We start from the raw sequence: 16,092 nt of genomic DNA on the forward strand, positions 1-16,092 counted from the left end.
TCCCTCCCGTGTCCCGCTGTCCCTCCTGTGTCCCCCTGTCCCTGCCCGGTGTCCCCGGTCCCTCCCGTGTCCCTCTGTCCCTCCGTGTCCCCCTGTCCCTCCGTGTCCCCCTGTCCCTCCCGTGTCCCTCTGTCCCTCCCGTGTCCCCCTGTCCCTGCCCGGTGTCCCCCTGTCCCTCCCGTGTCCCTCCCGTGTCCCTCCCGTGTCCCCTGTCCCTGCCCACTGTCCCCCTGTCCCTGCCCGGTGTCCCCCTGTCCCTGCCCGGTGTCCCCGGTCCCTCCCGTGTCCCTGTCCCGTCCCCGCCGTGCCCCGCCGCCCTCGCGGTGCCTCTGTGGCTTTAAGGGCGCTGCCCGGGCCGGTCCCGGGGCGAAGTCCGCGGTTCCGGTGCTGGCGGCGGGGCCGGGATGCAGCTCCCGGCGGGCCCGGCCGCCCTGGCCGCCCCCCTGCTCGCCCTCCCGGTGGCCTTCGGTGTCAGCGCTGTCACCTGCCTGGAGTGAGTGGGGACCGGAGAGACCCCGGGACCGGGAGAGACCCCGGGGAATGGGGAGAGACCCCGGGAACGGGGAGAGACCCCCGGGAATGGGGAGAGACCCCGGGAATGGGGAGAGACCCCGGGAACGGGGAGAGACCCCGGGAACGGGGAGAGACCCCCGGGAATGGGGAGAGACCCCCGGGAGCGGGGAGAGACCCCCGGGAGCGGGGAGAGACCCCCGGGAACGGGAGAGACCCCCGGGAATGGGGAGAGACCCCCGGGAATGGGGAGAGACCCCGGGAATGGGGAGTGGGGACCGGGAGAGACCCCGGGAATGGGGAGAGACCCCCGGGAATGGGGAGAGACCCCGGGAATGGGGAATGGGGACCGGGAGAGACCCCGGGACCGGGAGAGACCCCGGGAACGGGAGAGACCCCCGGGAACGGGGAGTGGGACCGGGAGAGACCCCCGGGAACGGGAGAGACCCCCGGGAACGGGGAGTGGGACCGGGAGAGACCCCCGGGAACGGGAGAGACCCCCGGGAACGGGAGAGACCCCCGGGAATGGGGAGTGGGACCGGGAGAGACCCCGGGAACGGGGAGAGACCCCCGGGAACGGGAGAGACCCCGGGAATGGGGAGTGGGGACCGGGAGAGACCCCGGGAACGGGGAGAGACCCCCGGGAACGGGAGAGACCCCGGGAATGGGGAGTGGGGACCGGGAGAGACCCCGGGAACGGGGAGAGACCCCCGGGAACGGGAGAGACCCCGGGAATGGGGAGTGGGGACCGGGAGAGACCCCGGGAACGGGGAGAGACCCCGGGAACGGGGAGAGACCCCCGGGAACGGGAGAGACCCCAGCGGGGTCGGGACCCTGACCCCAAGCCCGGCGGGGCCGGGCCGGTGCTGCAGCCCCGGTCGGTCCCGCAGCCCCCCGGCCCCGGCCCCGGCGCTGCTCCTGCTGCTCCTCGGCCTCGTGTCCCTCCTCATCCTCACCGGCAGCATCGGCCTCGTGCAGGACCCGCTGTTCTGCGGTGAGAGCCGGGCCGGGGCTGCGGACAGCTGGGGCTGCGGGATTTGGGGTTTGGGAGGAGCCGTGGGACCCGCACGGGCGGGGGTTTGGGGTCTGAGGGGAATTGGGATTTACACAGAGAGGGAATTTGGGATCTGAGGGGAATCGGGATGTGAGGGGAATTGGGATTCACACGGAGCGGGGGTTTGGGATCTGAGGGGAATCGGGATGTGAAGGGAATTGGGACCCGCGCGGGCGGGGGTTTGGGATCTGAGGGGAATTGGGATGTGAGGGGAATTGGGATTCACACGGAGCGGGAATTTGGGATCTGAGGGGAATTGGGATTCACACGGAGCGGGAATTTGGGATCTGTGGGGAATTGGGATTCACACGGAGCGGGAATTTGGGATCTGAGGGGAATTGGGATGTGAGGGGAATTGGGATGTGAGGGGAATTGGGATTCACACAGAGCGGGAATTTGGGATGTGAGGGGAATTGGGATTCACACGGAGCGGGAATTTGGGATGTGAGGGGAATCGGGACCCGCACGGAGCGGGAATTTGGGATCTGAGGGGAATCGGGACCCGCACGGAGCGGGGGTTTGGGATCTGAGGGGAATTGGGATTCACACAGAGCGGGAATTTGGGATGTGAGGGGAATCGGGACCCGCACGGAGCGGGAATTTGGGATCTGAGGGGAATTGGGATTCACACAGAGCGGGAATTTGGGATTCAGGATTTGGGATTCTGGGGACCCTGCACGGAGCAGGAATGCGGGATTCGGGATTTTGGGGACCCCGCACGGAGCAGGAATGCGGGATGCGGGATTTCGGGGACCCCGCACGGAGCAGGAATGCGGGATTCGGGATTTGGGGACCCCGCACGGAGCAGGAATGCGGGATGCGGGATTTCGGGGACCCCGCACGGAGCAGGAATGCGGGATTCGGGATTTTGGGACCCCGCACGGAGCAGGAATGCGGGATGCGGGATTTGGGGACCCCGCACGGAGCAGGAATGCGGGATGCGGGATTTGGGGACCCCGCACGGAGCAGGAATGCGGGATGCGGGATTTGGGGACCCCTCACGGAGCAGGAATGCGGGATGCGGGATTCTGGAGTACCTCACATGGAGCAGGAATGCGGGATTCGGGATTTCGGGGACCCCGCACGGAGCAGGAATGCGGGATTCGGGATTTTGGGACCCCGCACGGAGCAGGAATGCGGGATGCGGGATTTGGGGACCCCGCACGGAGCAGGAATGCGGGATGCGGGATTTGGGGACCCCGCACGGAGCCCCCCTGCTCCCCGCAGTGTTCGCGCTGTTCTCCTGCGTGTCGGCCGTGGATTTGCTGATCGCGCTGGAGGAGGACGGGATCATCTCGGGCATCTCGGAGCTCTACGTGCGGGAGGTGCCGCCCTGCCCGCGCAGCCCCGGCTCCGGCACCCGAGCCCCCGGGGACCGGCTGTCCCCCCGGTGGGACTGGGTGTCCCCCTCGGTGTTCCCCCCGGTGGGACCGGGTGTCCCCTCCCGGTGGGACCGGGTGCTCCCTCCCGGAGTCCCCTCCCGGTGTGACCCGGTCCCCTCCCGGTGTGACCCCAGTCCCCTCCCGGTGTCCCCTCCTGGTGTTCCCAGCCCCGGTGTGACCCGGTCCCCTCCCGGTGTCCCCTCCCGGTGTGATCCTGTCCCCTCCCGGTGTCCCCTCCCGGTGTTCCCAGCCCCGGTGTGACCCCGTGTCCCCCCCGGTGTGACCCGCTCCCCCCCCGGTGCCCTCCCGGTGTGACCCGGTGTGACCCGGTGTGACCGGTCCCCTCCCGGTGTGACCGGTCCCTCCCGGTGTCCCGCAGGGCGATCCCCACCTGCGCACGGCTCACGGGCTCCTCAGCTGCTACTGGGCCGGTACCGTTCACTGCGGGCTGGGCCTGGCGCTGGCCGGGGCCGCGGGGCGCAGGTGCGCGGGGGAACCCCGAAATTCCTGAGGGGCGGGAATCCCGAAATTCCTGAGGGGCGGGAATCCCGAAATTCCTGAGGGGCGGGAATCCCGAATTTCCTGGGGAGGGTGTTGGATAATCCCGAATCATTTTGAGGAGAGGGCTCAGGGGTCGGTTGGATAATCCCGAATTGCGAGGAGGGGCTCGGGTTGGAAATCCCGAATTCCGAGGAGGGGCTCGGGTTGGAAATCCCGAATTCCGAGGAGGGGCTCAGGTTCAAAATCCCGAATTCCGAGGAGGGGCTCGGGCTGGATAATCCCGAATTCCGAGGAGGGGCTCGGGTTGGAAATCCCGAATTCCGAGGCGGGGCTCGGGTTGGAAATCCCGAATTCCGAGGCGGGGCTCGGGCTGGATAATCCCGAATTCCGAGGAGGGGCTCGGGTTGGATAATCCCGAATTCCGAGGAGGGGCTCGGGCTGGATAATCCCGAATTCCGAGGAGGGGCTCGGGCTGGATAATCCCGAATTCCGAGGAGGGGCTCGGGCTGGATAATCCCGAATTCCGAGGAGGGGCTCGGGTTGGATAATCCCGAATTCCGAGGAGGGGCTCCGTGTCCCGCAGGAAGCGCTGCCGGCCGCTGGGGCTCTTCTGGCTGGGCTCGCTGCTGATGAGCGCCGTGGTTTTCCTGCTGGGCAGCCTGATCGGTACCGGGCGCGGGGAGCGGCGGGAGGAGGACGAGGGGGAGCGGGAGGAAGGCCCCGCGCCCACCCGCGCCCCGTCCCGCAGGGAAGTACAGCTCCGAGCTGAGCCCGGCCTTCCTCCTCAACCTGCCCTACCTCCTCCTCCTCGCCTGGACCGGCCTCCGGCTCTTCCAGCAGCCGCGGGCGCCGCCGAGCCTCAGCCCCGCCGAGGTGAGGCCGGAGCGGGGATTTGGGGGGCCGGGGGGAGCGTGCGGACCCCAAAAACCCCAAAGTGCCTCTCGCAGATTGAGGAGGAGCAGCGCAAACCCCTCCACCGCCGGCCCCTGGACCTGCTCCTCATCCTCATCCTCATCCTCACCGCCGCCTTCACCTTCTTCAGGGGGATGGTGAGGCCCGGGGGGCTCGGGGGTCCTGGGGGAGTCCTGGGGGGCTCGGGGGGGTTCTGGGGGGCTGGGGGGGTCCTGGGGGGCTGGGGGGGTCCTGGAAGGGCTTGGGGGGTCCTGGGGGGCTGGGGGGGTCCTTGAAGGGCTTGGGGTGACCCTGACTGGCCTCGGGGGCTCTTGGCGGGGCTTTTGGGGGTCCTGGGGGACTCTCGAGATGGTCCTGGGGGCCTCGGGGTGGCCCTGGAGGGTCTTGGAGGGTCCTGGAGTTGTTCTGGAGGGTCTTGAGGGTCCCAGGGAGGGTTTTGGTGTCCCGGGGCGGGTTTTGGTGTCCCAGGGCGGGTTTTGGTGTCCCAGGGCGGGTTTTGGGGTCCCGGGAAGGATTTTGGTGTCCCGTGGCGGGTTCTGGGGTCCCGGGGCGGGTTTTGGTGTCCCGGGGCGGGTTTTGGGGTCCCAGGGAGGGTTTTGGTGTCCCGGGGAAGGTTTTGGTGTCCCGGGGCGGGTTTTGGGGTCCCAGGGAGGATGTTGGTGTCCCAGGGCGGGTTTTGGGGTCCCAGGGAGGATGTTGGTGTCCCAGGGCGGGTTTTGGTGTCCCGGGGCGGGTTTTGGGGTCCCGGGAAGGATTTTGGTGTCCCAGGGCGGGTTTTGGGGTCCCGGGGAGTGTTTTGGTGTCCCAGGGAGGATGTTGGTGTCCCAGGGCGGGTTTTGGTGTCCCAGGGCGGGTTTTGGTGTCCCAGGGAGGGTTTTGGTGTCCCAGGGCGGGTTTTGGTGTCCCAGGGCGGGTTTTGGTGCCCCGGGGCGGGTTTTGGGGCCCCGGGGCGGGTTTTGGGGTCCCGGGGAGGCTCCCCTGCCCCGCCGTGCCCCCCAGGTGGTGCTGGACTGCCCGGCCGATTCCTGCTTTGACTACACCTACCTGCACGAGCCCTACCTGCGCGACCCCGTGGGTTACCCCAAGGTGCAGGTGAGGCTGAGGGGGCGGGGCGGGGGTCGCGGCGCCCCCCGAGCCGCGGGGTGACGGCGGCTGCTCCCCAGATGTTGATTTACCCCAAACCTGCTGCCCTCCCCAGATGATTTACCCCAAACCTCCTGCCCTCCCCAGATGTTGATTTACCCCAAACCTGCTGCCCTCCCCAGATGCTGATTTACCCCAAACCTCCTGCCCTCCCCAGATGTTGATTTACCTCTTCCACCTCCTGCCCTCCCCAGATGCTGATTTACCCCAAACCTGCTGCCCTCCCCAGATGTTGATTTACCCCAAACCTCCTGCCCTCCCCAGATGTTGATTTACCCCAAACCTGCTGCCCTCCCCAGATGTTGATTTACCCCAAACCTCCTGCCCTCCCCAGATGTTGATTTACCCCAAACCTCCTGCCCTCCCCAGATGTTGATTTACCCCAAACCTGCTGCCCTCCCCAGATGTTGATTTACCCCAAACCTCCTGCCCTCCCCAGATGTTGATTTACCCCAAACCTCCTGCCCTCCCCAGATGTTGATTTACCCCAAACCTCCTGCCCTCCCCAGATGATTTACCCCAAACCTGCTGCCCTCCCCAGATGCTGATTTACCCCAAACCTCCTGCCCTCCCCAGATGTTGATTTACTTTTTCCACCTCCTGCCCTCCCCAGATGTTGATTTACCCCAAACCTCCTGCCCTCCCCAGATGTTGATTTACCCCAAACCTCCTGCCCTCCCCAGATGTTGATTTACCCCAAACCTGCTGCCCTCCCCAGATGCTGATTTACCCCAAACCTCCTGCCCTCCCCAGATGTTGATTTACCCCAAACCTCCTGCCCTCCCCAGATGCTGATTTACCCCAAACCTCCTGCCCTCCCCAGATGTTGATTTACCCCAAACCTCCTGCCCTCCCCAGATGCTGATTTACCCCAAACCTCCTGCCCTCCCCAGATGCTGATTTACCCCAAACCTCCTGCCCTCCCCAGATGTTGATTTACCTCTTCCACCTCCTGCCCTCCCCAGATGTTGATTTACCCCAAACCTGCTGCCCTCCCCAGATGCTGATTTACCTCTTCTACCTGCTGCCCTTCCTGCTGCTGGCCGCCCTGGGGCTGGCGCTGCCCGGCTGCTCCTGGCTGCCCGACTGGAGCCTGCTGGTGGCGGGCGGCGTGGCGCAGGTGGGGCCGAGAGCCGGGATTTGGGGGGAAAACCCCAAAATCGGGGATTGGGGAAATCCCAACATGGGGCACTGGGGGGAAATCCCAAATCCGGGGATTGCGGGGAATCCTAAACTGGGCAACCCCAAAATCCCGGGGATTGGGGGGAAATCCCAAATCCGGGGATTGGGGGAAATCCCAAATCCGGGGATTGGGGGGAAATCCCAAATCCGGGGATTGGGGGAAATCCTAAACTGGGCAACCCCAAAATCCCGGGGATTGGGGGGAATCCCAAATCCGGGGTTTGGGGTTCAGATCCCGGCTTTGGGGGCAGATCCCGGGTTTGGGGGCAGATCCCGGGTTTGGGTGGTAAATCCCGGGTTTGGGGGCAGATCCCGGCTTTGGGGGCAGATCCCGGGTTTGGGGGGCAGATCCCGGGTTTGGGGGGCAGATCCCGGGTTTGGGGGGCAGATCCCGGGTTTTGGGGGCAGATCCCGGGTTTGGGGTGCAGGTCCCGGGTTTGGGGGGCAGATCCCGGGTTTGGGTGGTAAATCCCGGGTTTGGGGGCAGATCCCGATTTTGGGGTGCAGGTCCCGGGTTTGGGGGCAGATCCCGGCTTTGGGGGCAGATCCCGGCTTTGGGGGCAGATCCCGGGTTTGGGGTGCAGGTCCCGGCTTTGGGGGCAGAGCCACAGCTGCAGTTGCAAGTGGAGCAGCGGGGCTGGCAGATAATTGCCTCGGCCTCGGTGGATTTGGCCCGAACCCGGGATTCGTGGCACAGAAATAGGATGGAGAGAGACGCTGGGCTATAGATAGGATGGGCTGGAGCCAAAACCCCCCTGAGGTTGGGACCTTGCACCTCTTAGGGCCGGGCTTTGCACATTTAGGTCCAAGGCTCTGAACCCTTTGGGGTTGGGGTTTTTGCACATTTTAGGGCCGGGGTTTTGAACCTTTAGGGCCGGGGTTTTGTCCCCTCTAGGGCCGGGGTTTTGAACCTTTAGGGCCGGGGTTTTGTTCCCTTTAGGGCCGGGGTTTTGTTCCTTTAGGGCCGGGGTTTTGTTCCTTTAGGGCCAGGGCTTTGTCCTCTTTAGGGCCGGGGTTTTGTCCCCTCTAGGGCCGGGGCTTTGTTCCCTTTAGGGCCGGGGTTTTGTACCTTTAGGGCCGGGGTTTTGTACCTTTAGGGCCGGGGCTTTGTCCCCTCTAGGGCCGGGGGTTTGTCCCCTTTAGGGCCGGGCTTTGTCCCCTTTGAGGCCGGGCTTTTGTCCGCTTTAGGGCCGGGGTTTTGTCCCCTTTAGGGCCGGGGTTTTGAACCTTTAGGGCCGGGGTTTTGTCCCCTTTGAGGCCGGGGCTTTGTCCCCTTTAGGGCCGGGGTTTTGTACCTTTAGGGCCGGGGCTTTGTCCCCTTTAGGGCCGGGGTTTTGTACCTTTAGGGCCGGGGCTTTGTCCCCTTTAGGGCCGGGGTTTTGTCCCCTTTAGGGCCGGGGTTTTGTCCCCTCTAGGGCCGGGGTTTTGAACCTTTAGGGCCGGGGTTTTGTCCCCTTTGAGGCCGGGGCTTTGTCCCCTTTAGGGCCGGGGTTTTGTACCTTTAGGGCCGGGGCTTTGTCCCCTTTAGGGCCGGGGTTTTGTCCCCTTTGAGGCCGGGGCTTTGTCCCCTTTAGGGCCGGGGTTTTGTACCTTTAGGGCCGGGGTTTTGTCCCCTTTAGGGCCGGGGTTTTGTCCCCTTTGAGGCCGGGGCTTTGTCCCCTCTAGGGCCGGGGTTTTGTACCTTTAGGGCCGGGCTTTGTCCCCTTTAGGGCCAGGGCTTTCTCCCCTCTAGGGCCAGGGCTTTGTCCCCTCTAGGGCCGGGGTTTGTCCCCTTTGAGGCCGGGCTTTTGTCCCCTTTGAGGCCGGGCTTTGCCCTCTTTGGGGCCGGGCTTTGCCCGCTTTGGGGCCGCCTTCCTGCACATTTCGGGGCCGGGGCATCGCTCGCTTTGGCCCGGGGGGCTCGCAGCTCTTGGGGCCGCTGCCCTGCCACGGCCCGGCCGTGCCGCTGTCCGCAGGCTCAGTTCGCCCACCTGGGCTCCTCGCTGCACCCCCGCACGCCGTTCCCGTACCGGACCCCCGAGGAGGCGCTCGGCACTTTCCTGCTCTCCAACGCGCTCTACGCGCTGGCCCCGCAGCTCCTGGCGCTGCGCTGCCTGCGCTGCCCGGCCTTCTTCCTGCGGCCCGCCGCCGCTGCCAGAAAGCTCCAGTGAGGGTCCCCGATGTCCCCCGGGGCAGCTGGCACCTCCCGGGGCTGATGTCCCCTCCCCGGGGCTGCTGGCACCTCCCCGGGGCTCCTGATGTCCCCCCGGAGCCGCTGTCCCCATCCCGGAGCTGCTGTCCCCATCCCGGAGCCGCTGTCCCCTCCCGGGGGATCCCACCCGGTGCCTCTCACCCCGCTCCGAGCACTGGGACCAGGTGTGTCCCCGGGGGTGTCCCGGGGATGTCCCGCAGGTGTCCCGGTGATGTCCCGGGGGTGTCCCGGGGGTGTAGCGGGGGTGTCCCGGGAATGTCCCGGGAATGTCCCCGGGGTGTCCCGGAGGTGTCCCGGGGCTGTCCCGGTCCCGCAGCAGCCGCGGGGACATCGCCGCGGTCCCTCCCCGGCGGTCCCGGTCCCGTCCCGGTGCCCAGCCCGGGCTGGGAGCCCCCGGGGGTGGCGGCAGCGCCGGGGGGACGCCGGTGACAAAATAAAGGAGCCCAGGTTCGCTCCGAGCCCGTGTGTGCCCAGCCGGGACCCCCGCGCCGGGCGGGGACACCGGGGCGGCCCCGGGTGGGCGGGGTGAGATTTTGGGGGGTGGGCACAGGGCGGGAGGTGGTACCGGCGGCTCTGGGGTGGCACCCGCCGGGTGGGTGCCCGGGCTGGGGCTGGGTGGGCGCAGCCGCCCTTGCGGTGCCCGCGGTGCGGATTTACCGGGCGCGCTTCCCCGCCTGCTCCCGGCCCGGGGTCCCGGCAGTGCCGGGGGGCTCCGGGGCGCACCGGGCGGGCCGGTGACCTTGGCGAGCCGCCGGTCCTGCGCAGCGCCGGCACCGGGGCAGGGCCGGGCCGAGCTCCCGGCGTCGCTCCCTGCGCGGAACCGCAGCGGCGGCACCGGCGGCGGCACCGGCGGAGGTACCGGCGGAGGTACCGGCGGAGGTACCGGCGGAGGTACCGGCGGAGGTACCGGCGGGCCCCTCCCGCGGGCGGCACCGGGCACACGGTGAGTGCGGGGCTGCGGCCGCCGGGCACCGGGACGGGACCCCCGGGACCGGGAGGGACGCGGCAGGCGAGGGTCTCCCCCTGCGGGGCGGCGGCGGCGGCAGGAGCGGGGCTCCCCCCGCGCCGCGCTGTCCTCGCCCGGGCACCGGAGTCCCGCAGCCCCGGGGCTGCCGCCGCAGTGTCCCGCACTGCAACACCGCACCGGGCCCGGAGCGCCGCCACCGCCGCAGCCGCTGCCCCGAGCGGCACCGGGACCCCGCGGGGCTGCCGCGCTCCTCCCGCCCCCGCGGCGGCCACCGGGATGCCCGGGGGGGTTTCCCGCGCCCCCTGCCCCCACCGGGCACCGGGACCCCCGGGGGGGGGGGGTGCCCCGCTCCGTCCGCCCGCGGACCGCGCACCGGGGCTGCCGCGCTCGCCCTCAGCCCGGGCTTGGCACCGGCACCACCGGAGGGGTTCAGCCTCTCCCCCAGCCCCCGGACCGGGCACCGGGACCCCCGGGGGGGCTGCCCCGCTTTCTGTGCCTCTCGAGCGGACCCCGAGGGCCCGGGCAGCGCTGCCCCGCTCCCTTTGCCCCCGGGACGGCGCCGGGACCACCGGGAGGGGCCGTCCCTCCTCCTGCCCGCGATCGGGCACCGGGACCCCCGTGCCCCCATCGGGGGGGCAGACCCAGAGCCAGGCTGGCATTTGGGGCGCCCCGCGAGCGGGGCTCAGCCTCGCAGCCCCCCGAGGAGGGGGAGGCGCCTCCCGCGGCCCCTCCGCGCTGTCCCGGGCCGGGCTCGGGGCTCTCGGGGCCGCCGCCGCCCGCCCCGCGCCCACCGGTTCCGCTGCCAGAGGTGCCAAAAATAACTGGGGCGATCCGGCCCGCTGCGGCTGCCGCGGAATATTCATCCCGCCGGGAAGCCCCGGGGCACGCCGAGCTCAGAGCCGCGGCCGGGGGTCCCCGCGGGGCTCGGGAGGCGATCGGGGGGCGCAGCGCTGCCCGACCCCCGCCCGGGCACGGGGCGGGCGGCAGCGGGTGCGGGCACCGCTGGGCGCTGCGGGGGCAGAGCGGGGGCTCCGCTCGGCCGCGGGCTTTGGGGGGCTCAGGGCGCTGCTGTCCCCCCCAGATGCGTCCCCGCAGCCCCTGGGCCGCCGCCCCCGCGGCGCTGCTGCTGCTCGCCGCCCTGGCCGCCCCCGAGGCGCTGCCCGGCGCCCGCGGCAGGAAGAAGGTGGTTCATGTGATGGGTGAGTGGGGTCGGCTCCGGCGGCACCGGGACGGGTTTGGGGTCGGGGGAAGCGCCGGCAGCCTTTGGGCTGTTGGGTGTAACGCCCGGCAGAGCACGGCCGGGGCTCTGATGCGCCCCCCGTGTCCCCCCCTGCCCCGTGGGAACCGTCCTGGGGTCATCCCGAGCTCTCCTTAGGCTTTGCAAAGTCCCACAGAAAAGGGGAATTGCACCCGAAGTGTGTCCGCACGCCCCCATCCTGCTTTGCCCCTAAAAGCGGGGAATTCAGCCCCAAAGTGCGTCCCCACGTCCCCATCCTCATTACCCCATAAAAAGGGGAATTCAGCCCAAAAGATGCTCTCACATTCCGATCCTGCTTCATCCCCAAAAGAGGAATTCCCCCCCAAAGTACGCCAATCCCCCACATGCCCATCCTCATGTACCCCATAAAAAGGGGAATTCAGCCCCAAAGATACTCTCACATTCCGATCCTACTTCGTCCCCAAAAGAGGAATTCCCCCAAAGTGCGTCCCCACATCCTCATCCTCATGTACCCCATAAAAAGGGGAATTCAGCCCCAAAGATATTCTCACATTCCGATCCTACTTCACCCCTAAAAAAGAGGAATTCCCCCAAAGTGCGTCCCCACATGCCCATCCTCCTTTATCCCATAAAAAAGGGAATTCAGCCCCAAAGATACTCTCATATCCAGATCCTACTTCACCCCTAAAAAAGAGGAATTCCCCCAAAGTGCGTCCCCACATCCTCATCCTCATGTACCCCATAAAAAGGGGAATTCAGCCCCAAAGATGCTCTCACATTCCCATCCTACTTCACCCCTAAAAAAGAGGAATTCCCCCAAAGTACGCCAATCCCCCACATGCCCATCCTCCTTTATCCCATAAAAAGTGGAATTCAGCCCCAAAGATGCTGTCACATTCCCGATCCTACTTCGTCCCCAAAAGAGGAATTCCCCCAAAGTACGCCAATCCCCCACATGCCCACCCTTCCGTGCCCCTCAAGGAGGGGATCCCCACGCTCCCACCCCACTCGGGAGCCTCTCCGTGACCGCGTCCGTCCCGCAGAGGGTGACAGCGGCGCCGTGGTGGTGCAGACGGCGCCGGGCAAGGTGGTGACCCACCGCGGCGGCACCATCATCCTGCCCTGCCGCTACCACTACGACGTGTCCGCGCACGACCCGGCCGAGATCCGCCTCAAGTGGACCAAAGTGACGGAGCCCATGACCTTCGTGGACGTGTTCGTGGCTCTGGGCAAGGCCCGCCGGGCCTTCGGGCCCTACCGCGGCCGCACGGAGCTGCAGGAGGACGGCGCGGGCGACGCGTCGCTCATCATCCGCAACGTCACCCTGCAGGACTACGGCCGCTACGAGTGCGAGGTCACCAACGAGCTGGAGGACGACACCGGCGTCGTCAAGCTGGACCTCGAAGGTGCCCGCGGCCGTTCCCGGCCGGCCGGTCCCGGGATTCGCGCGGCCCGTGCGCCGTGGGGCTGTTACGGGGCTCCGGAGGCGGCTCGTTGTGGGGCGACGGTGGCGAGGGGAAAGCGCCGGGGACGGGCTGTGGCAGAGGGGGAAAAAGCTTTTTTAGGGGGTCAGGAGGTGGCAGAGGGGAAAAAAGCCTTTTTTTAGGGGTTCAGGAGGTGGCAGAGGGGGGAAACGCTTTTTTAGGGGGTCAGGAGGTGGTAGAGGAAAAAAAAGCCTTTTTTTAGGGGTTCAGGAGGTGGCAGGAACTCCCAAACCTCCTTGCAGAGATTTCCCAGGCGGTTCCCCCAAACAGAATTCCCATTTTCCCAAATCCCAGAGCAGAATCTGCTGGAGTCTGAGGTTCCCTGCAGTCCCCAAACCAGGAACTCCCAAACCTCCTTGCAGAGGAGATTGCCCAGGCGATTCCCCAAACCAGAATTCCCATTTTCCCAAATCCCAGAGCAGAACGTGCTGGAGTCTGAGGTTCCCTGCAGTCCCCAAACCAGGAACTCCCAAAACCTCCTGGAACTCCCAAACCTCCTTGCAGAGGAGATTTCCCAGGCAATTCCCCCAAGCAGAATTCCCATTCTCCTAAATCCCAGAGCAGATCTGCTTGAGTCTGAGGTTCCCTGCAGTCCCAAACCTCCTGGAACTCCCAAACCTCCTTGCAGAGGAGATTTCCCAGGCGATTTCCCCGAGCAGAATTCCCATTTTGCCAAATCCCAGAACAGAAACTGCTTGAGTCTGAGGTTCCCTGCAGTCCCCAAACCAGGAACTCCCAAACCTCCTGGAACTGCCAAACCTCCTTGCAAGAGGAGATTTCCCAGGCGGTTCCCCCAACCATTTTGCTAAATCCCAGAACAGAATCTGCTGGAGTTTGAGGTTCCCTGCAGTCCCAAACCAGGAACTCCCAAACCTCCTTGCAGATGGACGCTGAGCGGGATTTCCCAGGCAATTCTCCCATCCAGAATTCCCATTTTCCCAAATCCCAGAGCAGAACGCACTGGAGTCTGAGGTTCCCTGCAGACCCAAAGCCTGGAACTCCCAAACCTCCTTGCAGAGGGATGCTGAGCGGGATTTCCCAGGCGGTTCCCCCAACCATTTTGCTAAATCCCAGAACAGAATCTGCTGGAGTCTGAGGTTCCCTGCAGTCCCCAACCTCCTGGAACTCCCAAACCTCCTGGAACTCCCAAAGCCTGGAACTCCCAAACCTCCTGGAACTCCCAAACCTCCTGGAACTCCCAAACCTCCTGGAACTCCCAAACCTCCTTGCAGAGGAGATTTCCCAGGCCGTTCCCCCAAGCAGAACCCCCCGCTATCCTCCCAAAGCTGCGGCCGACCCCGCGCCCGCACCCACCGCGCCGTGCCCTCGCCCGCAGGGGTGATCTTCCCGTACCACCCGCGCCTGGGCCGCTACTCGCTGAACTTCCGCGAGGCGCAGCAGGCGTGCCGGCAGCAGGACGGGATCCTGGCCTCGCACGAGCAGCTGCAGCGCGCCTGGCAGGAGGGGCTGGACTGGTGCAACGCGGGCTGGCTGCGGGACGGCTCCGTGCGCTACCCCATCGCCCGGCCCCGCGAGCGCTGCGGCCGCAAGGACGAGCCCGTGGGGCTCCGCACCTACGGCTTCCGCCACAAGGAGAGCGAGCGCTACGACGCCTTCTGCTTCACCTCCAACCTCAACGGTGCGGGGAAACTGAGGCACGGCCGCCGCGGGGGGCGGCAGGGGGAGGGCGGAGGGGGAACGCAGCGCTGGTGGGGCTGGAACACTGCGATTCACCCAGAAAATGTGGGGGTTTTAGTCCAACTCTCTTTTTTTTTTAGCCAAACCCCTCTCCTTTCTTAACCGTTTTTTAACCCAAACCCTCTTGTTTTTAGCCGAAACCTTATTTTTTTAATCCAAAACCTTTCGTAGCCAAAACCTCATTTTTTAACCCAAACCCTCTTGTTTTTAGCCGAAACCTCTTTGTTATTAATCCAAAACCTTTCTTAGCCAAAACCTCATTTTTTAACCCAAATCCTCTTGTTTTTAGCCGAAACCTATTTTGTTGTAAATCCAACCCCTTTATTTTAACCTTTCTTAGCCAAAACCTCTTTTTTTAACGCAAACCCCCTTCTTTTTAGCTGAAACCCATTTCTTAATCCAAAACCTCTTCTTTTGTAATGCAAAACCTTTCTTGGCCAAAACCTTTTTTTTTAACCCAAAACCTCTTGGCTTTAGCCAAAATCTGTTCTTTTTTCCTCCAAAACTTTTTTTCTCTTTTCAGAAAAACATTTTTAATTTTTTTTTTTTTTTTAGCGAAAACCCTCTTTTCTTTACGGAACTGTTTCGGATGCTCCGCAGGGCATCGCTCACCTCCAGCCCCAAAATCACATTGGCTGCTCCACAGCGCTGCCACCCTTCAACTCCTCCCGCCTCCCCAAATCCTTCTGAGGGGCTCCACGGCGCTCCCATCCATCCCCTCCATCCCCCCAAATCCCCCCGGGGTGCTGCAGAGCGCTCCCCTCGCCCCTCCCCGCCGCCGGGCGGGTTCCCCTTCAGCCGCTCCTTTCACCCCGCTGCAGGCAAGGTTTATTTCCTGAAGACTTTCCGCAAGCTCAGCTACCCGGAGGCCGTGCAGGCGTGCAAGAACAACGGCGCGGCCGTGGCCAAGGTGGGGCAGCTGTACGCGGCCTGGAAGATCCAGCTGCTGGACCGCTGCGAGGCGGGCTGGCTGGCGGACGGCAGCATCCGCTACCCCATCGTCAACCCCCGCGCCCGCTGCGGCGGCCGCGAGCCCGGCGTGCGCAACCTCGGCTTCCCCGACAAGAAGTACAAGCTCTTCGGCGTCTACTGCTTCAAAAAGGCCGGAGGAAACCCGCCCGGGGCGGACGCGGGGCTCCCCAAACGCGTGTGAGCGCGGGCGGCTCCGGTCCCCCCCGCGCCCCGCGGGAGCTGCGGGCGGCCCCCGCCGGGGCGCGGAGCGGCGGCGGAGCGGGCCCGCGGCTCTCGGCGGCGCTCGGGGCAGCGGGAGGACTCGGGTTTGGGGAGCCCCGGCGGAGCCTGCGCCCCGAGCCGGGGCTGGTCCCCCGCGCCCCGCAGCTCTCGCTTCCCCACGCGCCTGCTGCATGCGCTAAAGGGCCGCGGAGCCGCCGCCCTCCTCATCCTCACCCCGACCCCCGCGAGGTGCCGCTGGGCCCCCCAGATCCCCCTCACAGCAGGGACAGGGCGGCAGCGGGTTCGGCTCCGCTCCGGGCCGGCTCCCGCTTGGCTCGGCGGGCACCGGGGCCGGGAGGGGCCGGGGGGCGGCGGCCGCTGCGCCCACCCGGCCGGGCACCGGCCGCAGGCTTTGGCAGCGCTGGACGTAGATGAAATAAAAGCTTCGGCCGCTTTGGAGAGCTGAGCGCGGCTCCGCCGTGTCCTTGGGGGCTCGGGGCCCGTCCCCGTCGCGACCCTCGGATTTACCGGGGCCCGATCCAAGGATCTGTGCCGGATCTGGCACCGAGCCGGCGGCCAGCGGGGTGGCACGACACGCGTGGGGTCCCCGGGGCTCGGAGGGGGATCGGAGCACGCCCCAGCGGAGCACAGCCCGTAAATCACTTTTCCTGCCGGG

General features: G+C 66.2%; 2 protein-coding genes across 2 annotated transcripts; both read left to right on the forward strand.

Moving 5' to 3' along the window:
- Window positions 1–267: 267 nt before the first annotated feature.
- Window positions 268–9,330, forward strand: TM6SF2 (transmembrane 6 superfamily member 2). The gene is made up of 10 exons (XM_077788746.2): window positions 268–493; window positions 1,401–1,504; window positions 2,792–2,889; window positions 3,326–3,429; window positions 4,031–4,113; window positions 4,196–4,320; window positions 4,395–4,496; window positions 5,359–5,451; window positions 6,503–6,622; window positions 8,640–9,330. The coding sequence occupies exons 1-10, from the start codon at window positions 405–407 to the stop codon at window positions 8,832–8,834; spliced, it is 1,113 nt and encodes a 370-aa protein (XP_077644872.2). The 5' UTR covers window positions 268–404; the 3' UTR covers window positions 8,835–9,330.
- A 99-nt stretch (window positions 9,331–9,429) lies between these two features.
- Window positions 9,430–15,882, forward strand: HAPLN4 (hyaluronan and proteoglycan link protein 4). The gene is made up of 5 exons (XM_085562285.1): window positions 9,430–9,818; window positions 10,924–11,041; window positions 12,105–12,467; window positions 13,882–14,184; window positions 15,065–15,882. The coding sequence occupies exons 2-5, from the start codon at window positions 10,924–10,926 to the stop codon at window positions 15,394–15,396; spliced, it is 1,116 nt and encodes a 371-aa protein (XP_085418411.1). The 5' UTR covers window positions 9,430–9,818; the 3' UTR covers window positions 15,397–15,882.
- Window positions 15,883–16,092: the final 210 nt, after the last annotated feature.

The sequence above is a fragment of the Lonchura striata genome, chromosome 28 (assembly GCF_050655825.1).
Source record: "Lonchura striata isolate lonStrDom1 chromosome 28, ASM5065582v1, whole genome shotgun sequence".
Classification (NCBI taxonomy): Eukaryota; Metazoa; Chordata; class Aves; order Passeriformes; family Estrildidae; genus Lonchura; species Lonchura striata.